This window comes from Euprymna scolopes, chromosome 30 (assembly GCF_053919585.1).
Source record: "Euprymna scolopes isolate OS-2025 chromosome 30, ASM5391958v1, whole genome shotgun sequence".
NCBI classification, from domain to species: Eukaryota; Metazoa; Mollusca; class Cephalopoda; order Sepiida; family Sepiolidae; genus Euprymna; species Euprymna scolopes.
In genome coordinates, this window is record NC_136511.1 from 64605042 (window position 1) to 64622989 (window position 17948).

Genomic DNA, 17948 nt, shown 5'->3' on the forward strand with positions numbered 1-17948 from the left:
ATCAAACTTAATGTTAAATTTAAAAAAAAAAAAAAAAAAGATGAAGTAAAATAATCGGAAAGAAACGGAGATGTGTGCATGCGAGTATTATTTTTTAAAAAGTTAATTTCTTGTAAAAATGAAAGAAAAATGAAGTAAAAAATAAAACGAAAGAAACTGACACTTGCATGTGAGTAATGTTTTTTTTCTAATCAGTTCACTTTTGTAAGTAAAAAAAAAAAAAAAAAAAAATACTCGAGCTGAGATCGAAACCAAAACCTAAAGACAGTGAATCAAGTACGATAACCATTAGACCAGCTTGCCATAATCTTAAAGATTTCAAACCTCGTAAAACAGTTGATAAACAGATAAAAATCCGATAATCCCCACCCCCTCATACAAATTTTTCAATTTTGATTTCTAGGCAACCCTTTTTTTCTGGATGAAAACGAATTAAAGTTTTCTACATGTCTGAATATCCTATATACCAAATTTCAAATCTGTAGATCAAAAATTCGTTGAGTATATAGGTTGAGAAGTGACCTCACACACACATATTCTCACTTTTATAGATGTAGGATAATGGTAGGTGTGAAAAAGTTTTCTAGCTCAGTAAAGGGAGCCTACTTTTTGGCAGCATCTATGTACTTATTCCACTTCACATTGTTTGAATGCTGAACTTGTGAGAGGATGCTTTTAGACATGACACTCTGAATCTGGTAATGCTTTACTGATTTACGTGATTTCGCATTTAATTTTTTGCTACAAACGTAGATTTTTGTTTTTGTTTGTTTTACAAGTTTTTGTATTTCTCTTCCTTAACTGGGTCCTGGATATGACTTTAAACTATATCCAACAGTGAACCCCCAGTTTGCGGGCTTCTAATTGCCATTGCTCCCAGGTCCACTCTGACCCGGAGTGGTAGTATCTGTTAGGGTCCCAACTATGGGTTAAATAGAAACCGACTTGAAAAAAAAAAACAAATATATTCTATTAAAAAATTGTTCTTCAAAATAACTGAATTCGGCATTAAATAACCTGAAAAGGGTTGATATGCCGTAAAACAAAAATGACCAAACCAAATCTTCCTTAACTAAATTTCTTCAGATCATTGGATTCATAGCAAATATCATGGTAAGATTTTTTTTTCTACAATAATTATGCATCTTTACAATTCCAATATTTTTACAAACACACACACCCCTCGAATTCAATGCAATTACTAGTTCCGTTCTAAATTTCTGATTTCGATACACTTATTAATCCAATTCTTTTTGAATTTGCAAATATTTAGCTATAGAGTTTTTTTTGTTTTGTTTTTTTTTTAATATTTACATCTCCTTAAAAAGAAACCTGTAACATGTGCATATATTTTTTCACAAATGTAAAAATACACATTTAGGATTGGTGTCTATAAATTTTAGTTTTATTGGTAGATTAAAATCAGTTAATATTTATTGTATTATTTGTACCAGCAATATAAAATTTTGTTTGTAAAGAAAAAGAGAAAACATTAACAGAATCATTTTGGGCATCGGAAAATAGACACAAATTTTTCTGATTCCAATACCCAAAAAAATTCCAAACAATAGACCTGGAAAAATGTCTGACTCTAGATCTGACCACATAGAAAATGAGATATTAATTTTAAAAATTGTAATTGCCTCTCAAAACTAAGGTTTCATGCTAAGATTGTACCTATTTACTATGCCTCCCCACGGGACAGAGTTAGACACCAGGGTCGTTTTTTAACGTGGAGAAAAGGTACAAAAATAAAAATTGTCTCAGTCGTGAAGGATTTCTCCTCCACCGAAAGAGAACAAGAAATAGAAGTGCAGCATCTGAAGAACAGATGGTATTTATTTGCTTCCCCACCGAGCAAATTAGGCACAAGGCCGATTTTTAATGTGAGGCGTGAAGGGAGGGGGAAGGGAAAAAGGGGACCAGCTCCCGAGAGGTGGGAAATGGGAGCTGGTTAAAGGTCAGGCATGTGGGGTTGCCCCCACATCTGGTCTTTGCTAGTCATAGCTAGTCATAGCTTGCAGCATCTGAAGAACAGATACTACACTTTGATCTTGTCCCGAAGGCCAACTGTACATTCTACAGAAGATATGTTCAATTCATATAATGGCCCTCTGGGAAGTCATTTTTTATGTCTAGTGATTAAACAGCCCATCATTCTTAAGCGGTTTCTTTGTTGTTCAAACAGGACTGGTAGGACATATACATATAGCCTAAGCAAAAAAGAAAAGAAAAGAGATTTGAGGTTATGGGTCCTGTTTATCAGTTCAAAGTACAGTCAGAATGTTAAGTGGACCGGTTTATTTGTGTTTGGTTGTTCTAATGGTAAATCTATTGTTTGGCTGGTTCTACCAAATCAGGCTGTCTGAAGATATTGTCTTCCTGAGACTAAGTCCTGGATATGACCTTAAACTATATCCGATGGTGAGGCCCCAGCTTGCGGGCTCTGGGGAGTGTGGAGCCACCCTTTAATTGCCATTGCTCCCAGGTCCACTCTGACCCGGAGTGGTAGTAGCTGTTAGGGTCCCAACTATGCGTTAAATAGAAACTGACTTGCAAAAAAACAAATATATTCTATTAAAAATTTTTTCTTCAAAATCACCGGATTCGGCATTAAATAACCTGAAAAGGGTTGATATGCCGTAAAACAAAAACAACCAACCAACCAATCCTGAGACGAAATGCACCTAACATTGATGCTTTTTGTTTTTCTACTTCCTTTTGCAAAACTTAATTATGTTCTGTAAAAACAAAAACAAAAAAAGCAACCCACTTTTTCCCCATTTCCCCTTTCTCTTTCTATCTCCCCCCACCTCCTGACTGGTTTCCTAACTTAAAATGTACCAAACATTTACACTGTAACCATTTTTCCCTCTCGCATTGCTAAACTCATTCATGTTCTGTTGGGCAGGGAACAAAAGCGATACAATCCGCTATAAAAATCTCTTTAAGAAGATTGTTGACTGTCTTCCTTATGCAGTTTCAATCCGTGGATATTGAAGGTTAGCATCAATTAGTTTTACTTTGCTGATTAAGAGTTATGATAATTATGTAAACAACCAAACAAAACACTACAAACTAACGATTGAGAAAACAGAAAGTTTGAAGAATAAAAACTTTCTACAAAATAACTGGATGCAACACGAATCCTATTTCCAAAATAACTGGATTCGGCATTAAATAGCCCGAAAAGGGTTGATATGCCATTAAAAAAAAAAAACAATCAAATCTATTGTTTAGCAGAAAAAAAAAACATTTTTTTTTACTTTCCTTAAAAACTGTTGTAATTTTATTTTATTTGTTAGAGCAGTGACCAACACCACTGATTGATATGACGGCTAGTGTTGAAATCAAGCACCAGATGGAAACAATGAACAGACGTTCATGATCTCTGCAGTAAACACTCTGTTGCGGTCCTGGAAAGGTCACTAAGGAAAACATGGACACAAAGAGTTAGGAAAAGTAAAATATGTTGAAACAAAAAACAACGTATACAAAGAGCAACTGTCGTAATTATTGCCAAGATGGCGGACTACGAAGGTACACTGACTACCACGAGAGTCATAATTCTCAGTTAATTTATACAGTTCAGAAGAGTTCATCTTTAGTCCCTGGGTGAGTCCCCACAATGCAATTTTTTTATTTTATTTTTTTACATGGTCACCACTTATCAAGGCCCGGAAGACACTCGGGGATAAGGGTTATTGCGTGTACAGTAATCAATAGGATAGTGTTGTAGTAATCGTTAGTATTGGAGATTTGATAAAGTGTCTTACTTAAGGGGGCGGTTTATGAGGAATTTGTTTATGTTGGACTTGAAGACATCCAAGTTGTAGTCAGGTGGGAAACAGGAAGAGAGCTCCTCTCCATAGTGAATGATCATCCATGTATGATGAAGAATCACACCCTTTAAGAAGTAACTGTGTTGATATGTATGGACATAGATAAAACGCACGAATCAAGGAATAAACTTTGTTAAACAATCCTGTTATTCCCACAGGTAGCAGTAGTTTCTGTGGCATCCAAGGAAAATGTAGTATTGAGTCAGAAAAAAGCATGGTTGTGTAAATGATCATATTCTTGATAACAGACAAGCACAATGCCCCCAGTTAGTGGAGAACCATGGCAAGATGGGGTCTCGACAAAAATACTCCACTCCTTTGAGTGGTTGAGGTTAGGAAGGGCATCCAGTCATAAATTTTTTTTTTTTTTTCTTTATTTGCTGTTCTAAGTGAGTTTTGCAAGAACACATGTCTGAGCAGCTACCAAAAGGCAGACCCGTCAAAGCCATGGAAGTCTGCCTACAATTGGATAGTCAGTCAGTTGTTTCCACGTTTTTTTTTTAAATTGAAGGTAGACAACTCCTATTATATTCTTCAATTTAAAATGAGTCCTCCCTTTTGCTGCTTTTTACTTTTAGATGATTAAAAATATTTAACCATTTCATATTAACGGTTGTCTGGGCCACACAAAAATGCATGAAAATTGTACAGTCACAAGCAAAGTTTTATTTGCCAGCTTGAATACTATTTTCAGTCTGAATTTGAAAATCCTACAAGATAACTTTATATGTTAGATTTGAGAAGAAAAGAACAACAAGTTGCTAAAAATCATGGCACTTGTATGAAACTCCCTCCATTGCCAACACTAGTATAATTACATATCCTTGAGGAAATTTAAGAAAAGTAGAAAGTGGACGATAGGTTTACTTTCAACAGCCTCGTAACTTTTACTTCTTTTATTTTGTCTTTGAGTCCTCGCATTCCATGAGTGATGTTTCTGACAACAAGGGAAGAATTGCTGTTTTCTGGGTTATAATTTATCCATTTAATACTTTTTGTGTTTTTGACACACACACCCTTGATTTTAGCTTCTTGCATCAAGTGGCTTCATTCTTTGTATGAAGTGATTTCCATTTAAAAAAAAAAAAAAAAAATTACGGAACTATCAAAGGTTTACGATTCTGATTCTCATACAGAAATTAGTCACTATGTTTCAATTGACAAGTTGAATTAAATCCAACTGTTTCTTGCAATTCACATCCTTTTATTTCTTACTGATACAGAGTTGTAGAAAAAAAACAAGATCAACACGAAGCGTACTTCCTCTGTTTCTCTCTGAGATGATGTTGGTGTCAGAACTTTTTTGCCATTCACCACCATATTGGAGAGTAGCATATTGTGTGTGTTACAATCTTTTTTAACTTGAGTGTCACCATTTATCAAGACCCGAAGGCCACTAGAGGATAAGGGTTAATGAATGTAAGATGTTAGTGTAGTGATCGTTAAAGGTGTAAATTGAGTAGAATTCGATTATTTATGGGGACGGCTCAACAAGAACTTGTTAACATTGGATTTGAAGGCTACTATGTTGTATTCAACCAGGAAGCAGACCAGCAGTACAGTGTTCTGAGAAAGAAGCTTTGTTTATGGGATCTGCATTTAGATTTAGGCACAGATAGCGAGGGAAATCGTATATAGTGGTTGTACCGAGTCGGGTGTTTTTTTTTTTTTATGAAAGTTTCACTAGGGGGAGTATCATAGATTGGAGTTCGGTCGAGCACTAGATTATATGATTTGTAGTTTTAAGTATACTTTGTTCAAGATATACTAACAAAGTAAAAATATTCAATTCTTGTTGCTGTAAAGAAAAGTGGGGATAGCTTTCTTTTTTTATATTAATTGGAAGGCTAATTTTTGGTTTTTATTTTTTTTTTTATTCATTTTAATTTTAATGCATACATTTCGTTTTTCAAAGCATATGAATGCTCGAAAATACATGTGTTTATGATTCTCTATGTATTATTACTAAGTTAAGCAAGATGACCAGTGGAACGAAAATTTGGAAAGAGTTTTAAACAATAGATGGCATGAAATAAGAAAACTCAAGTTTTGAACAGGATAAAAAGTGCATTTTTTTTTTGTCGGCAAGCAGTGGGCCATATAAAGAGTTGGTGGGTAGGTAGCGATGTCTTCTTTTTTATTTGACAAGTTCATATTAAAAATTAATCCTTTCATTATATTTTTTTTTTCTCTTCTTTATACTCGGGTTTTCATTTTCATTAAATGACTGGCCGCAAGTAAGACCAGAGGTATATTGTTGCCAGACAATGTCTTTTAAGATTGAAACAGTGGATTTATTGTAATGACTTATGAGTATTTTTTTTTTTACCTAAATTGAATAATAAAGATATCAACAATGACAAGTGGAACGAAATTGGAGGAAGAACTTGAAGCTATTATATGGTAGGGAGAATTTGGAAACTAAATTCTTTTAAATAAATATCTATAAAATTGAAGATAGATTTTCCCTTTAACAAGAAGTAGAAATGGTGTATCTATTAAGCATGGTGAACAAAGCAAACTGTTTTTAGTATTTAATTTGATTTAAAAATAAGTGAACAAAATATTAAAAAAATGCCTGAAAAATGTAAGGAAAAAAAAAAAAAAATGGAATTAGATTTACAAAGAGTTGCAAAAGATGTCTGTGTAACAACCTTATTCTATGCTATCATTTGATTTACAGGTTTAAAAAATACCTTGTAATTTTAGATATAGTAATAAAGTAAAAATATTCAATTATTCTTGCTGTAAAAAAAAAAGGGGGTTGGGGGGGGGGATAAGTGTCATATATCAGTTTCCCAAACTCCAGGACACCATGGAGCCCCTGAGCAGGGCAAAGGTTTTTCACGGAGCACTAACAAGATAATTTTTAAAATAAATATGAAAAACAGTAATTTCACATTTTAACACTAACTAATGGTAATGTTTACAACCTTTTTTTTTTTTTTTTTTTTTTTTTTTTTTTTAATTAATGAAAAATTGTTGCATTTATTGTTAATTTATTTTTTTATTTTCTTTTTCGTGAACCATCCTGAAACTCTTTACACCTGTAGTTATGTATTATATCTGTTTTCAGTAAAAAAAAAAAAAAATCAAAAATTAAATATCTGCAGCCATTTAATTTTTACATATAAAGCATTTAGTCTTTTTCAAGAAAGAGCTTCCGAAGCTCCTCAGCCTCACTCACGGAGCCCCAGGACTCCGTGGGGCCCACTTTGGGAAACCCTTTCATATATCATCTCTATAATTCTCATTCATCTTTTCTGCCAGCTTCTTATGGATCCAATGGTGCTTAGTGTATTGTACATCTGGTGTCAACTAAACAAAGAAACAGTTGTAACCTTTTGGTTCAGTTCTCGGTTTAAGGTAAATATTCCTCGTTTTTTTACTTTTTTTTAAATGTCTTAACTTTTTTTAGGATGCCAACTTATCAAGGGAGATAACTTTTATTGTAATTGATTAATAATTGATTTTATTTTCCACACGATTCACTGCTTATCAAGGATCGGAAGCCACTCAAGGATAAGAGTTAGTTACTTTGACAGATAGAAAAACAGTAACTATGGTTTTAACTTGTCAGAAATTGACTATTTTAGGAAAAACGACTCAACAAAAATTTGAAAACAGTAATGTTATAGTCAACTGGGACGCCACCATGTGGTAATGTGTGTAGGGGCCTTAGACTGAAGCTCAGTCGAGCATCTATAATGAAAATATTGATAGAGAAGGGTTATCTGTGAGGGAGTGACTTTAAAGTGAAGGAGAAGATTTACACTCTATCCAGAATCTAGAGGATTCACCCACTAGATTTTGAAGTCGGGTTTTGTACTCTGTCACTTGAACTGGAAATGAAAAAAAAAAAAAAACAATTTTTTTTTTTTTTTTTTTTTTTTTATTATTAAAGGAAGAGAATTTTTATTGGAAGAAACAGAAAAATAACACTAAAATGTGAGGAACAAGGACCTAGGAAAGCTTCAGTATGAACTTCCATTACAAGCAAAAAAAAAAAAAAAAAGTACAGTTGAAATTTTATTTTGAATGCAATGAATATATAGTCCACAATAATTCCTAAGTTTGTTATAATTTTTTTATTCATAGATTTAAAGAAAGATTAAATTTTGATTACTAATGAAATTGCATTTTTAGTGTCGTTTCTTTCAATAGAATCGTTTGTTTTTTATCCAATATAAAAGACGTTTTGTTCATTATCATATCAAAACAAATCAAAAATATTTACTATATTTTGTAAATTAAAAAGAAATCTAAATATCTCCCTTTATGTGAAAGTTGCCATCCTAACATAAATGCAGGCCTTCTTTTTCAAAATTTTTGTAGCTACAAGGTTAGAAATTTGCAAATTGACAAACTACCTAACCTTGAGAGAGATAAACCATAGATAAAAACAAAACAAATGTATATGTCTCAAAAGTTTTTATTGAATTTTAATTTAATATCTTAATAAAGTAGATAATTCGTCATATCATATGGTTAATATAAAGAAATTGTGTGTTTGTTTACATTAGTGATATTTTAAACCAACACATTTCTGTGGAAATATTATGTAGTTGCATATCATGCTGAAATTACTATAAATTATGGAAAGTGATCCAGTAGATGATGTGCTAGTATTTAAATTAATAAATCAGCCACAAATACAGTCAGACATCTGAATTCAAAATGGTGGTATAAATGAAAAAAATCAATAATGTCGTCAAAATGATCAATTACAGTTACCTCCCCCTGAATCTTGCGAACTCTCCACCACTTCAAAATCTAATCACAAAATTGGAAAATTTTCTGTTTTACTTGTGTTATTTTTTTTTATTGGATCATTTTTTTTATAATTTTCGGAATTTAAACTAATTTCAGTATCCCATGTAAGCACATAATGTTTTCACCTTAAATGTGTTGGTTTAAAATATCATTAATATAAACAAGCACTAGAAATTGGACAGTACATCAAGGTAGGTAATATGCCATAAAGCAGATAATGACATAAAAAAAACTATTTTCAGGTTTATTTTTCTTGTGTTATATTATGAAGAGTTATTGCTCATCCTATCCTCCTATTCAGTTTATTTCTATAGACCTTGTTGAAATTTCCACACAATATTTTTAGCATTTTGCACGTGTGGTTCAATTTGCTATAACTTTTTTTTAACAGAAACGTTGAATATTATGGCCATATGCCAAAAAAAAATTGCTTTGAAATATTGCAGAGTGGCGTTTTTTTTTGTTTTGTTTTTTTTATTTTGTTCAAAAACAATTTGCTAACTTTTCGTGCTTAAGAATGTTGTTTGGTTTTCATTTTAAAAAATATTTCTTTAAATGAGGTTCCTGTTTCATATTTAAAGATCAGTGATCCTTTGGACCATGAGTCATCAATGATTTATTTCAATCGATGATATCATGAAGGATCTTCTGTGTCTTCAACCAAGTGAATAATATATATTCATTAATAGATTTATAATCTGTATATGTGTTACTTTTGAAAACTTACATGTCTTAATTTATAATTCACTAGCCTGCTGGGTGCCCAACGTTGCCCGAGTGTTTGGAGGTGTGTGTTGAGCAAAAGAAAAAAAAAGTGGTAGTAGGCAGGCAGGTTCGAACCTGTACCACGAAGGAGGAAAAAAAATATGGCGTCTTTGCCATTGCATCCATCACCAAATCGGAAGTGGTGAAGGTTTAAATTAGGGCTAGTCATTCGAAAATATCAGCGAAAAAAGCAACCCCTCCTTGTAGAAAAGTGCCCAGTTGAAGGTGAAGGAATTAATGTTTTTAGCAAATTTTTTGATATTTGTTGTCCGAAGGGTCAAGCTTCAAAACGATACTGATCTCGTGAAAATTTGTCGCCTCTGTCAAAAGTTTTAGACATACATACATGCATACATTTAAACAGGTGAGATTTCTATTAAAGATGGTTTCTAACCACGTAATTAGAATTAGTTTCACATAAGGTTATCAAGTTTCATGAGAATAGCTTTAAATATAAATGTTGGAAAAATTATCACATTTCTTGAAATGGTAAGGTCTATATTTTAGCCAACTTTTTAAAGGATTATTAAAGAGAAATGTTTACAGAAAAATACAAATTTTGGCACGTGAAATTCTTATAACTTCTAAACCACTGACGGTATACGCATCCCCCGATAGTATCCTGTACCTCTATAAGGCAACCATTCGCCCATGTATGGAGTATTGCTGTCATATTTGGGCTGGTGCATCGGCTACTAGTCTCTCGCTCCTTGACAAGGTTCAAAAGAGAGTCGCAAATCTGATAGGCCCTGAACTGGCATCTAAGCTTCAGCCTTTGTCCCATCGACGAAACGTTGCATACCTCTGCCTGTTCTACAAGTATTATAATGGTGAATGCTCTGATGAACTGCAAGCACTTGTGCCCCCACGACGTGAACACCCTCGACAGACCCGACAGGCTGCAAAATCCCACCCCCATATTGTAGAAGTCCCTAGATGTAAAAGATCTTTCTACTCCAGTAGTTTCTTCCCCAGAACCACTAGACTTTGGAATTCCGTTCCAGGTCCCTGCTTCCCCAACTGTATTGATGTTCAGAAGTTCAAGTGCAATGTGAACCAACATCTTGCTGCCCAAATCCCTACATAGTACCCCAGTAGTTGTTGCCCCTGTTAGTAGCCCCCTACACCAAAGTGGCAATGTGCCTTGTATGGGGTGAAAATGTAATAAAAAAAAATAAATAAATAAAAAAGGTTAGGAAATGTAGTGTTTACAATGTAAGTTCATTAATAAAAATACTATAAACAGCAATATTTTTTTTTTTTTACATGGAGGTCACCACTTATCAAGGCCCGGAAGCCACTCGGGGATAAGGGCTATTGCATGTACAGTAATCAATGGGATAGTGTCGTAGTAATCATTAGTATTGGAGATTTTATAGTGTCTTACTTAGGGGGGCGGTTTGTCTGAAATTTGTTTATGTTGGACTTGAAGACATCCAAGTTGTAGTCAGGTGGGAAACAGGCAAACGAAAGAGTTCCACAGGTGTGCACTTCTAAGAAAGAAGCTCTGCTCATGGAATCTACGTTTTGATTTAGGAACAGATAAAGAGTGGGCAAAATTAATGACTAGTTTCAGCTAGACGGGTGTTTTTCATGAAAGATTGGCGAGGGGGGACCAGAGATTGGAGCTTAGACGAGCACTTGCCAAGGAAATAACGATAAAACAAAGACAGGCTCGCAATGTTTCTTCTATGGGAGAGAGGCTGCAGGGAAGAGAAAAGAGCATCCCTAACTAAGCCACAAAGTCTATTTTGTACTCTGTCAAGACAGGATAGGCTGCTTTTAGTAGCTCCTGCCCAGATATGGTAGCAGTACTCCATCCTTGGACGTACTTGGCTTTTATATAGATAGAGAATTGCATCAGTAGTGAGATATCTTCTAGAGCAGTAGAAGGATCCCACCATTTTCCAGCGTCCTTGGGAACAGACTTGATGTACATGTTCCATTTCAGATCAGGAATAAAGGTCAAACCCAGAAGCTTGTCAAAACATGGAGCCTCCCCTAAACGAGAGCCATCAATTTCAATTCTTGCTAGATAAGGATCAGAGCGTTGATGATGTAAAGATAGAAGCTTGGTTTTGGATGCATTAAAAGTAACCAGCGACCTCTTCCCCCACTGTACCATGCGCTCAAGATCAGAGGAGAGAGAATCAGAGAGAACTTTGTCATTTACATCCTTTGATGTGTTGCCGTAGATGGTCATATCATCAGCATAGATGTCAACGAATGATTTAAGTATGTGTTTTGGTAGATCATTGATGTAGATCAGGAAGGAAGTTGGGCCCAGGATGGACCCCTGAGGGACTCCAGCATTAATACTGTGATTTCTGCCCATCAACCACTACTCTTATGAACCTATCAGAGAGAAATGATTTAATAATTGAGAAAACATTTCCAGTGATACCGTAGCTGGAAATCTTGTAAAGTAGGCCCTTATGCCATACCTTATCAAAGGCCTTCGATATTTCAGGAGCAATTACCCTGGAAAGGAAGCCTTTGTCAAGAGATTCACTAATCCTATGAGATATAACCGTTAGCACTTCCGCTGTAGATCTTGCGGAGCAGAAACCATATTGCATGTCACTAAGAAGGTTGTTTCTACTGAGGTGGTTGACTACTTCTTTATTTGATATGGATTCCAACAACTTACTCATGACACACAGGAGACCTATTGGTCTGTAGTGAGAGGGAGATGACTTTTCGCCTGAATTCTTAAATACAGGGCATACTGATGAGGTTTTTCCAGGGTGTTGGAAATATTAACTATTTATTAACAATTTAATGAAACCATGTAATGGCATTTACCGCATGTGTTCACATTATTATGGTATATTACAGCTCGTGTAATGTATGCATTCACATTAATATGGTACGTGACATAAATTATGTCTAAAAACAGTAACTGTGCCTGGAATCTACAATCCTGTCATTGATTGAAATGTTTGATTAGCAACATTTGCGTTCGTTGCATGTAAGTGTGCAGCGGGTTGGTTATATATGAAAATCAAATAGACCACACTTGCGTAAATGCATGTATTATCATTCATGGATGCCGAAAAACAATTTATAATGTCTTACAAAAAAAACATCAAAAAGGAAATTATCTGTACAAGGAAGAGCCATGAGATGAACTATTTAACTTGTCAAGAATCTAGAGTCGATTTATACACAGGTAATGCCTAAAATGACAATTTTTAATCTTAAAATGCACATCGACTTACACACAAGATTGACTTACACACAAGATTGACTTACACACAAGATTGACTTACACACAAGATTTTTTCACTTAAAGTTGATCAAATAACGATTGAGTAAAAAGAAAAACAAAATCAATTTATAATGCAAGTATTTCTCTTTGTCTGCAGGCAATGTACCTTCCTTGGGTGCTTCTGGCATTCAACCTCGTCATTGGAGATGGGTAAGATGGCTTCTTTTTTTTCTTTTTTTTTTATCAGAAGAGGGGGCAGGGGCTTTTTCTCACAACACATAAGGATCTTTATTTTGTTTTTATTTCCTTGATTTCTGTTCATAACACATTAAAATTAAACATAAAATGAAAATCAACAAAATCTCACCTCTTCGCTGTATATCTAGATGTCAGAAAACTTTACTCTAATAGTTTTTTTTCCTTCAAACTACTAGACTTAGGAATTCTTTCTGTTTCTTGCTTCACTGACGGTGCTAACATGCAGAAATTTAAATGTAATGCAAAAAGACATCTTTTTGGTCAACTCCCTACATAGTACCCCTATCAACATGGTCCCAGATAATAGCCCCTTACATCTAAGTAGCAGCAATATGTCTTATTCGGTGTGAACAAAGATATAAAAATAAATAAAAATAGGTTTATTATATATTATTTTTATTGGAATCCTTTGAGATGAGTAATTTTTTTTTTTTTTTTTTTTTTTTCAGACTGTTATCTTCATCTTCATAGTTGTTGTTTCACCATGTTTCAGCCAACTCATCCTTTGGCCTTCTTCAGGTGGTTTACCACGGCAGGATAGGAATGCTGACTCGTGTAACCGTATTCCCAGTAATTACTGCCTTCCATAGTTGTTGTTGTCTTAACACGTTTTGGCCAACTAATCCTCTGGCCAGCTTTGGGTAGGATTGAAACCATCTTCAGACAATGCTCACCTGGAATAGTAGAGAGTCAGTGCCGCTATCCACTGCGCCATAGGCCCAAAAGTAATTACTGCGAATACAGTTACAAGACTCAGCATTCCTATCCCATAGTGATTAATCACCTGAAGAAAGCCAGAGGATGAGTTGGCCGAAATGTGAGGAAACAACAACTATGAAGATGGGGTTACAGTCCGCAAAAAAATGACTGAAAAATAGTTTAGTTTATAAGTCAACTTTTAAAAGCCATCAACACGTGTAAAATAGATGTTAAACTTAATATGATGACTGTATGGACTATTGCCCTTGCCATTTTATTTATTTTTTAACTACATTTTGACTGATGAGTCTGCTATAGATTATAAGAGCATTCCTGTTGTACTCTACATAGCTCAGTTTATTTTTGTTCACAAATCTGTCTCTCATATATATATATATATATATATATATATATATATATATAGTAGAAATGGTAATTAATAAAAACTGAAGAAAGTGCTCAATACTGTTGTAGAGAAAATATGCATTTTATTTTTTATTACTGTATCTTTCTGTTAAGTTACATTATTGTTTCAGCTACCTGGCCGTTTTTTTGGCTGTCTGTAGCTTCCTCAGACTTTTACAGAAAAGTCTGAGGAAGCTACAGATGGCCAAAAAAACGTCCAGGTAGCTGAAACAATAATGTAACTTAACAGAAAAATATGGTAATAAAAAATAAAACGTGTGTGTGTGTATATATATGTATATGAGAGAGAGAGAAGTCGAATATAAGAAAAACAAATGAATAAAACAACTGGAATAGTCCATTATAAACAAACCGTATCAGTAGTAAAACCACTTAACCCATAGGAAGAGAGTTAGTGAACAGAAAATGACTACATATTTTTTTTAATTTAGCTGACTTTACAAATTTACCTTTTCTATATTCAAATAACCTAACTTGAGCTCAATGTGACCTGGCAGGTTTTTTTTTTTTTTTCATAAAATAGAAAATTTAAAATTTCATTATAAACATTTTATTCATGCTAATCAATTGATATCTAGCAATGATTTATTTATGTTTGCTTCGTGTCTCTCTTCTTTTCCTTTATTTTATATTTTTACAATTAAAACATTTCATAGGCATTTACACCATTAATGCTGTAATTATGTACAGGTCAGATTCTGTTAAGTATTTCATCCAATAATTGCTAAAAATGTCCTTTCCATATATTTTTACTTTACCATTATTTTTTTAATTCATTGGATTCCAGCTTTTTTTTTTTTTTTAATTTCCATCGACAATTTGTTTACAAAAATACATGACTATTCTCCTTTCTTTATATATGTATATAATATTTTGAGTATAGATTTTTATAGCATGGTTTTATTTTTTCTCTTGCTCAATAGTGTACGACGAGAGTTATAAATATTTTTATATTGTATAAACCGCCTTGAATGCAAGGTTCACCAAAACATCATTCACCAAAATATTCTCTTTTGTATTTTTCATTCAGAGCATACAATTGTTTCAACCTACCACCAAGATATTCATAATGTTCACAATGATATATTTATTTGTTCTTGGTGGCCATCCTCTGTGCTCATATAAATAGTTAAAACAGCTATATATATATATATATATTCTCTATTCGTGTGTGTGTGTGTGTGTATATATATATATATATATATATATATACAGGGTGGCCGAAAAGTCCCAGGACACTCTATTTTTAATATTTTAATTCTGTTAAATATGATGGATTGCAGCTTTTGCTAGCGTATCAAGGAATTCTCTAAAAAAAAATGGCACAAAGAACCTGGAGGCGAATGGAATTGTGCAAGAACAACGAGGGCCAACATACTGATCCCCTAGACCACTAAATTACTCTAGTTGTTTTCTGCTTTGTTTCTAATAAAGTTCTCTTTTTTTGTTGAATATATATGTTTTCTGTGTGTTTGATTAAAAAAATACTGTGTTTTATTAAAAATACATGTATAGTGTCCTGGGACTTTTCAGCCACCCTGTATATATGCACACGCCATATATTTCAGCATATAAGAAATCGTCAGATAAGGTAAGGTATAAAACTGGAGCAAATTTTAATAAATTTATCATATATCAGTTGTATGAGACGACTGCTAAATCATGAAACCATGTTTATTTAACCTTGGCTAGAGATTGCAACACCTGGTATTTTGTGAAATATTGGTTTTTAAAGATGATTTTTTTAACTTTAAGAGTCGTCTTATACACCAAAATATACGGTATATTATATGAATCACCCCGAATGCAGGGAATAAACTCTTACAAATCCATTAAAAAGTTATTTTGATATTTTCCGTTCAGAGCATACAATTGTTTTGGCCTACCACCAAAATATAATTTTCACAATCTATGACATTTAACTTTTCATGGTAAGGCCAACCTCAGTGCTCATATAAATAAACAAACAAAAAGAACGTTTTCGCTGTGAAGGGTAGCAACCAGGGTTGCGGAGTCAGAGGTTTTAGCTGGAGTCAGTCTGATTTCTAAGAGTACAAGGAGTCGGATTCGGAATTTTTTATCCGACTCTGACTCCTTAAGTCAAACAAATTTATTTTTTACATGGTTTTTCCCGTTTGGTTTTACCAGTTTTTTATTATTACATTTTCACCTCAAACAATTGCCACTTTGATGTATTGGGGCTACTATCAGGGACCCAAGTTTCAGGAGTACTATGTAGGGAGTTGAGCAGCAAGGTGGCTGTTTACATTACACTTGAATTTCTGCATATCAGTAGAGTTGGGGAAGCAGGAACCTGGAAGAGAATTCCAAAGTCTAGCAGTTCTGGGGAAGAAGCCATTAGAGTAGAAGGCGTTCTTACATCTAGGGATCTCTACTGTATGGGGGTGGAACTTTGCTAGGACAGGAGCTGAATCTTAGATAATAGTTCAGAACCTATCAGGTTGGCAACTCTCTTTTGAACACTGTCCAAGAGCGAGAGACTAGTAGCAGATGCAACAGTCCAAATGTGACAGCAGTACTGGACAAATGGTGGAAGAAGCTATTAGAGTAAAAGGCTTTCTTATATCTTGGGATCTCTACTGTGTAGGGGTGGGACTTCGCTGCTTGTCTGGTTTGTCGGGGGTATTTTCATTGAGGAGGTACAAGAGCTTGTAGTTCGTCAGAGCATCCACCATTAAAATACTTGTAAAACAAGCAGAGGGATGCAACATTTCGTCAATGGGACAGGGAATGAAGCTTAGATAACAGTTCAGGATCTATCAGCTTGATGACTCTCTTTTGAACACTGTCCAGGAGTGAGAGACTAGGAGAAGATGCACCGGCCTAAATGTGACACCAGTACTCAATACTGGAATGGTGGCTTTGTAGAGGTACAGGATACTTTCAGGCGTAAGTAACATTCTAGCACGGTAGAGAGAGCCCACCTTCTTTGCAGCAGCCTTGGCAATGATCTCAATGTATTCCAACTCATGTTCCCTGTGAATGTTAAGCCAAGGAGTTTGAAGGAAGTACTTTCAAGTAATGTATCTTTAGCCATAGCTATTGGTGGTTGGTAAGGTTTCATGTAATTATTAAAGGAAGCGAGCTTTGTCTTGGCAGCTTTGAACGTTACCGTCCATTTCTGACCCCATTCCGCTACATACCTTCAGTCTTCCTCTAGGGTTTCTGCCATTGCCTTAGATATGTGCTCATTAGATTTCCCCACGTGCCTGCTATAGAGCATGGTGTCATCAGCAAATATACCCATGTCAATTTTATCAGGTAAGGATCGATCCCTAAGGTACACCTGAATTTATATCATATTGTTTGGACGTACGCCCATCAAGGACAACCTGGATTATTCTCTCATTTAAGGATTTAATTATGTTAAGCATTCGTCCAGTAATACCAGAGATTTTATTTTCATAAGAAGACCACCATGCCATACCCTATCAAAAGCCTTAGATATATATTGGGCTACTGCCCTCCCCTTCCCCTGCCTTATCCAGTGCTTGGTATATACGTTCAGAAATTAGTTAGAATATCTGCAGTAGAACGGGCTTGCCTAAATCTATATTGATGATCAAACAGAATTTTAGCAGTTGTAAGGTGGTGGACTAGAGCTAGATTAATTAAAGACTCAAATATTTTGGCAAAAAGCGGGAGGAGGTTAATTGGGCAATAATTTAATGGGTCATTTCGTTCACTAGAGATTTTGTAAACTGGTACCACAGAAGTAGCATTCCAGCTATCAGGAAAGCAAGATTCGTTAAGACATTTCTTAAAGAGTTTAGAGAGAACTGGAGCAACCTCAGCAGAGCATTTTTTAATAGCACAGCCGGGATGAGATCAGATACACATGCTTTTGAGGTGTCTAGGTTTTCTATGATATCATGAACTTGAGAAGGAGTGATTTTCAGATCATCTAGTGTGGTTTCTGTCTGCAAAGGAAAGTCAGGGAGGGAATGGTTTGT

At 34.5% G+C, this 17948-nt stretch overlaps 1 protein-coding gene across 1 annotated transcript in view; it reads left to right on the forward strand.

Moving 5' to 3' along the window:
• Positions 1-17948, forward strand: part of LOC145254826 (derlin-1-like) — a 58912-nt gene that overhangs the window by 25849 nt on the left and 15115 nt on the right. Inside the window, exons 4-6 of the mRNA XM_080113657.1 lie at positions 1087-1113; positions 7113-7208; positions 12749-12801. Coding sequence (XP_079969783.1) covers positions 1087-1113; positions 7113-7208; positions 12749-12801 — 176 coding nt within the window. The remainder of the gene's footprint in view (positions 1-1086; positions 1114-7112; positions 7209-12748; positions 12802-17948) is intronic.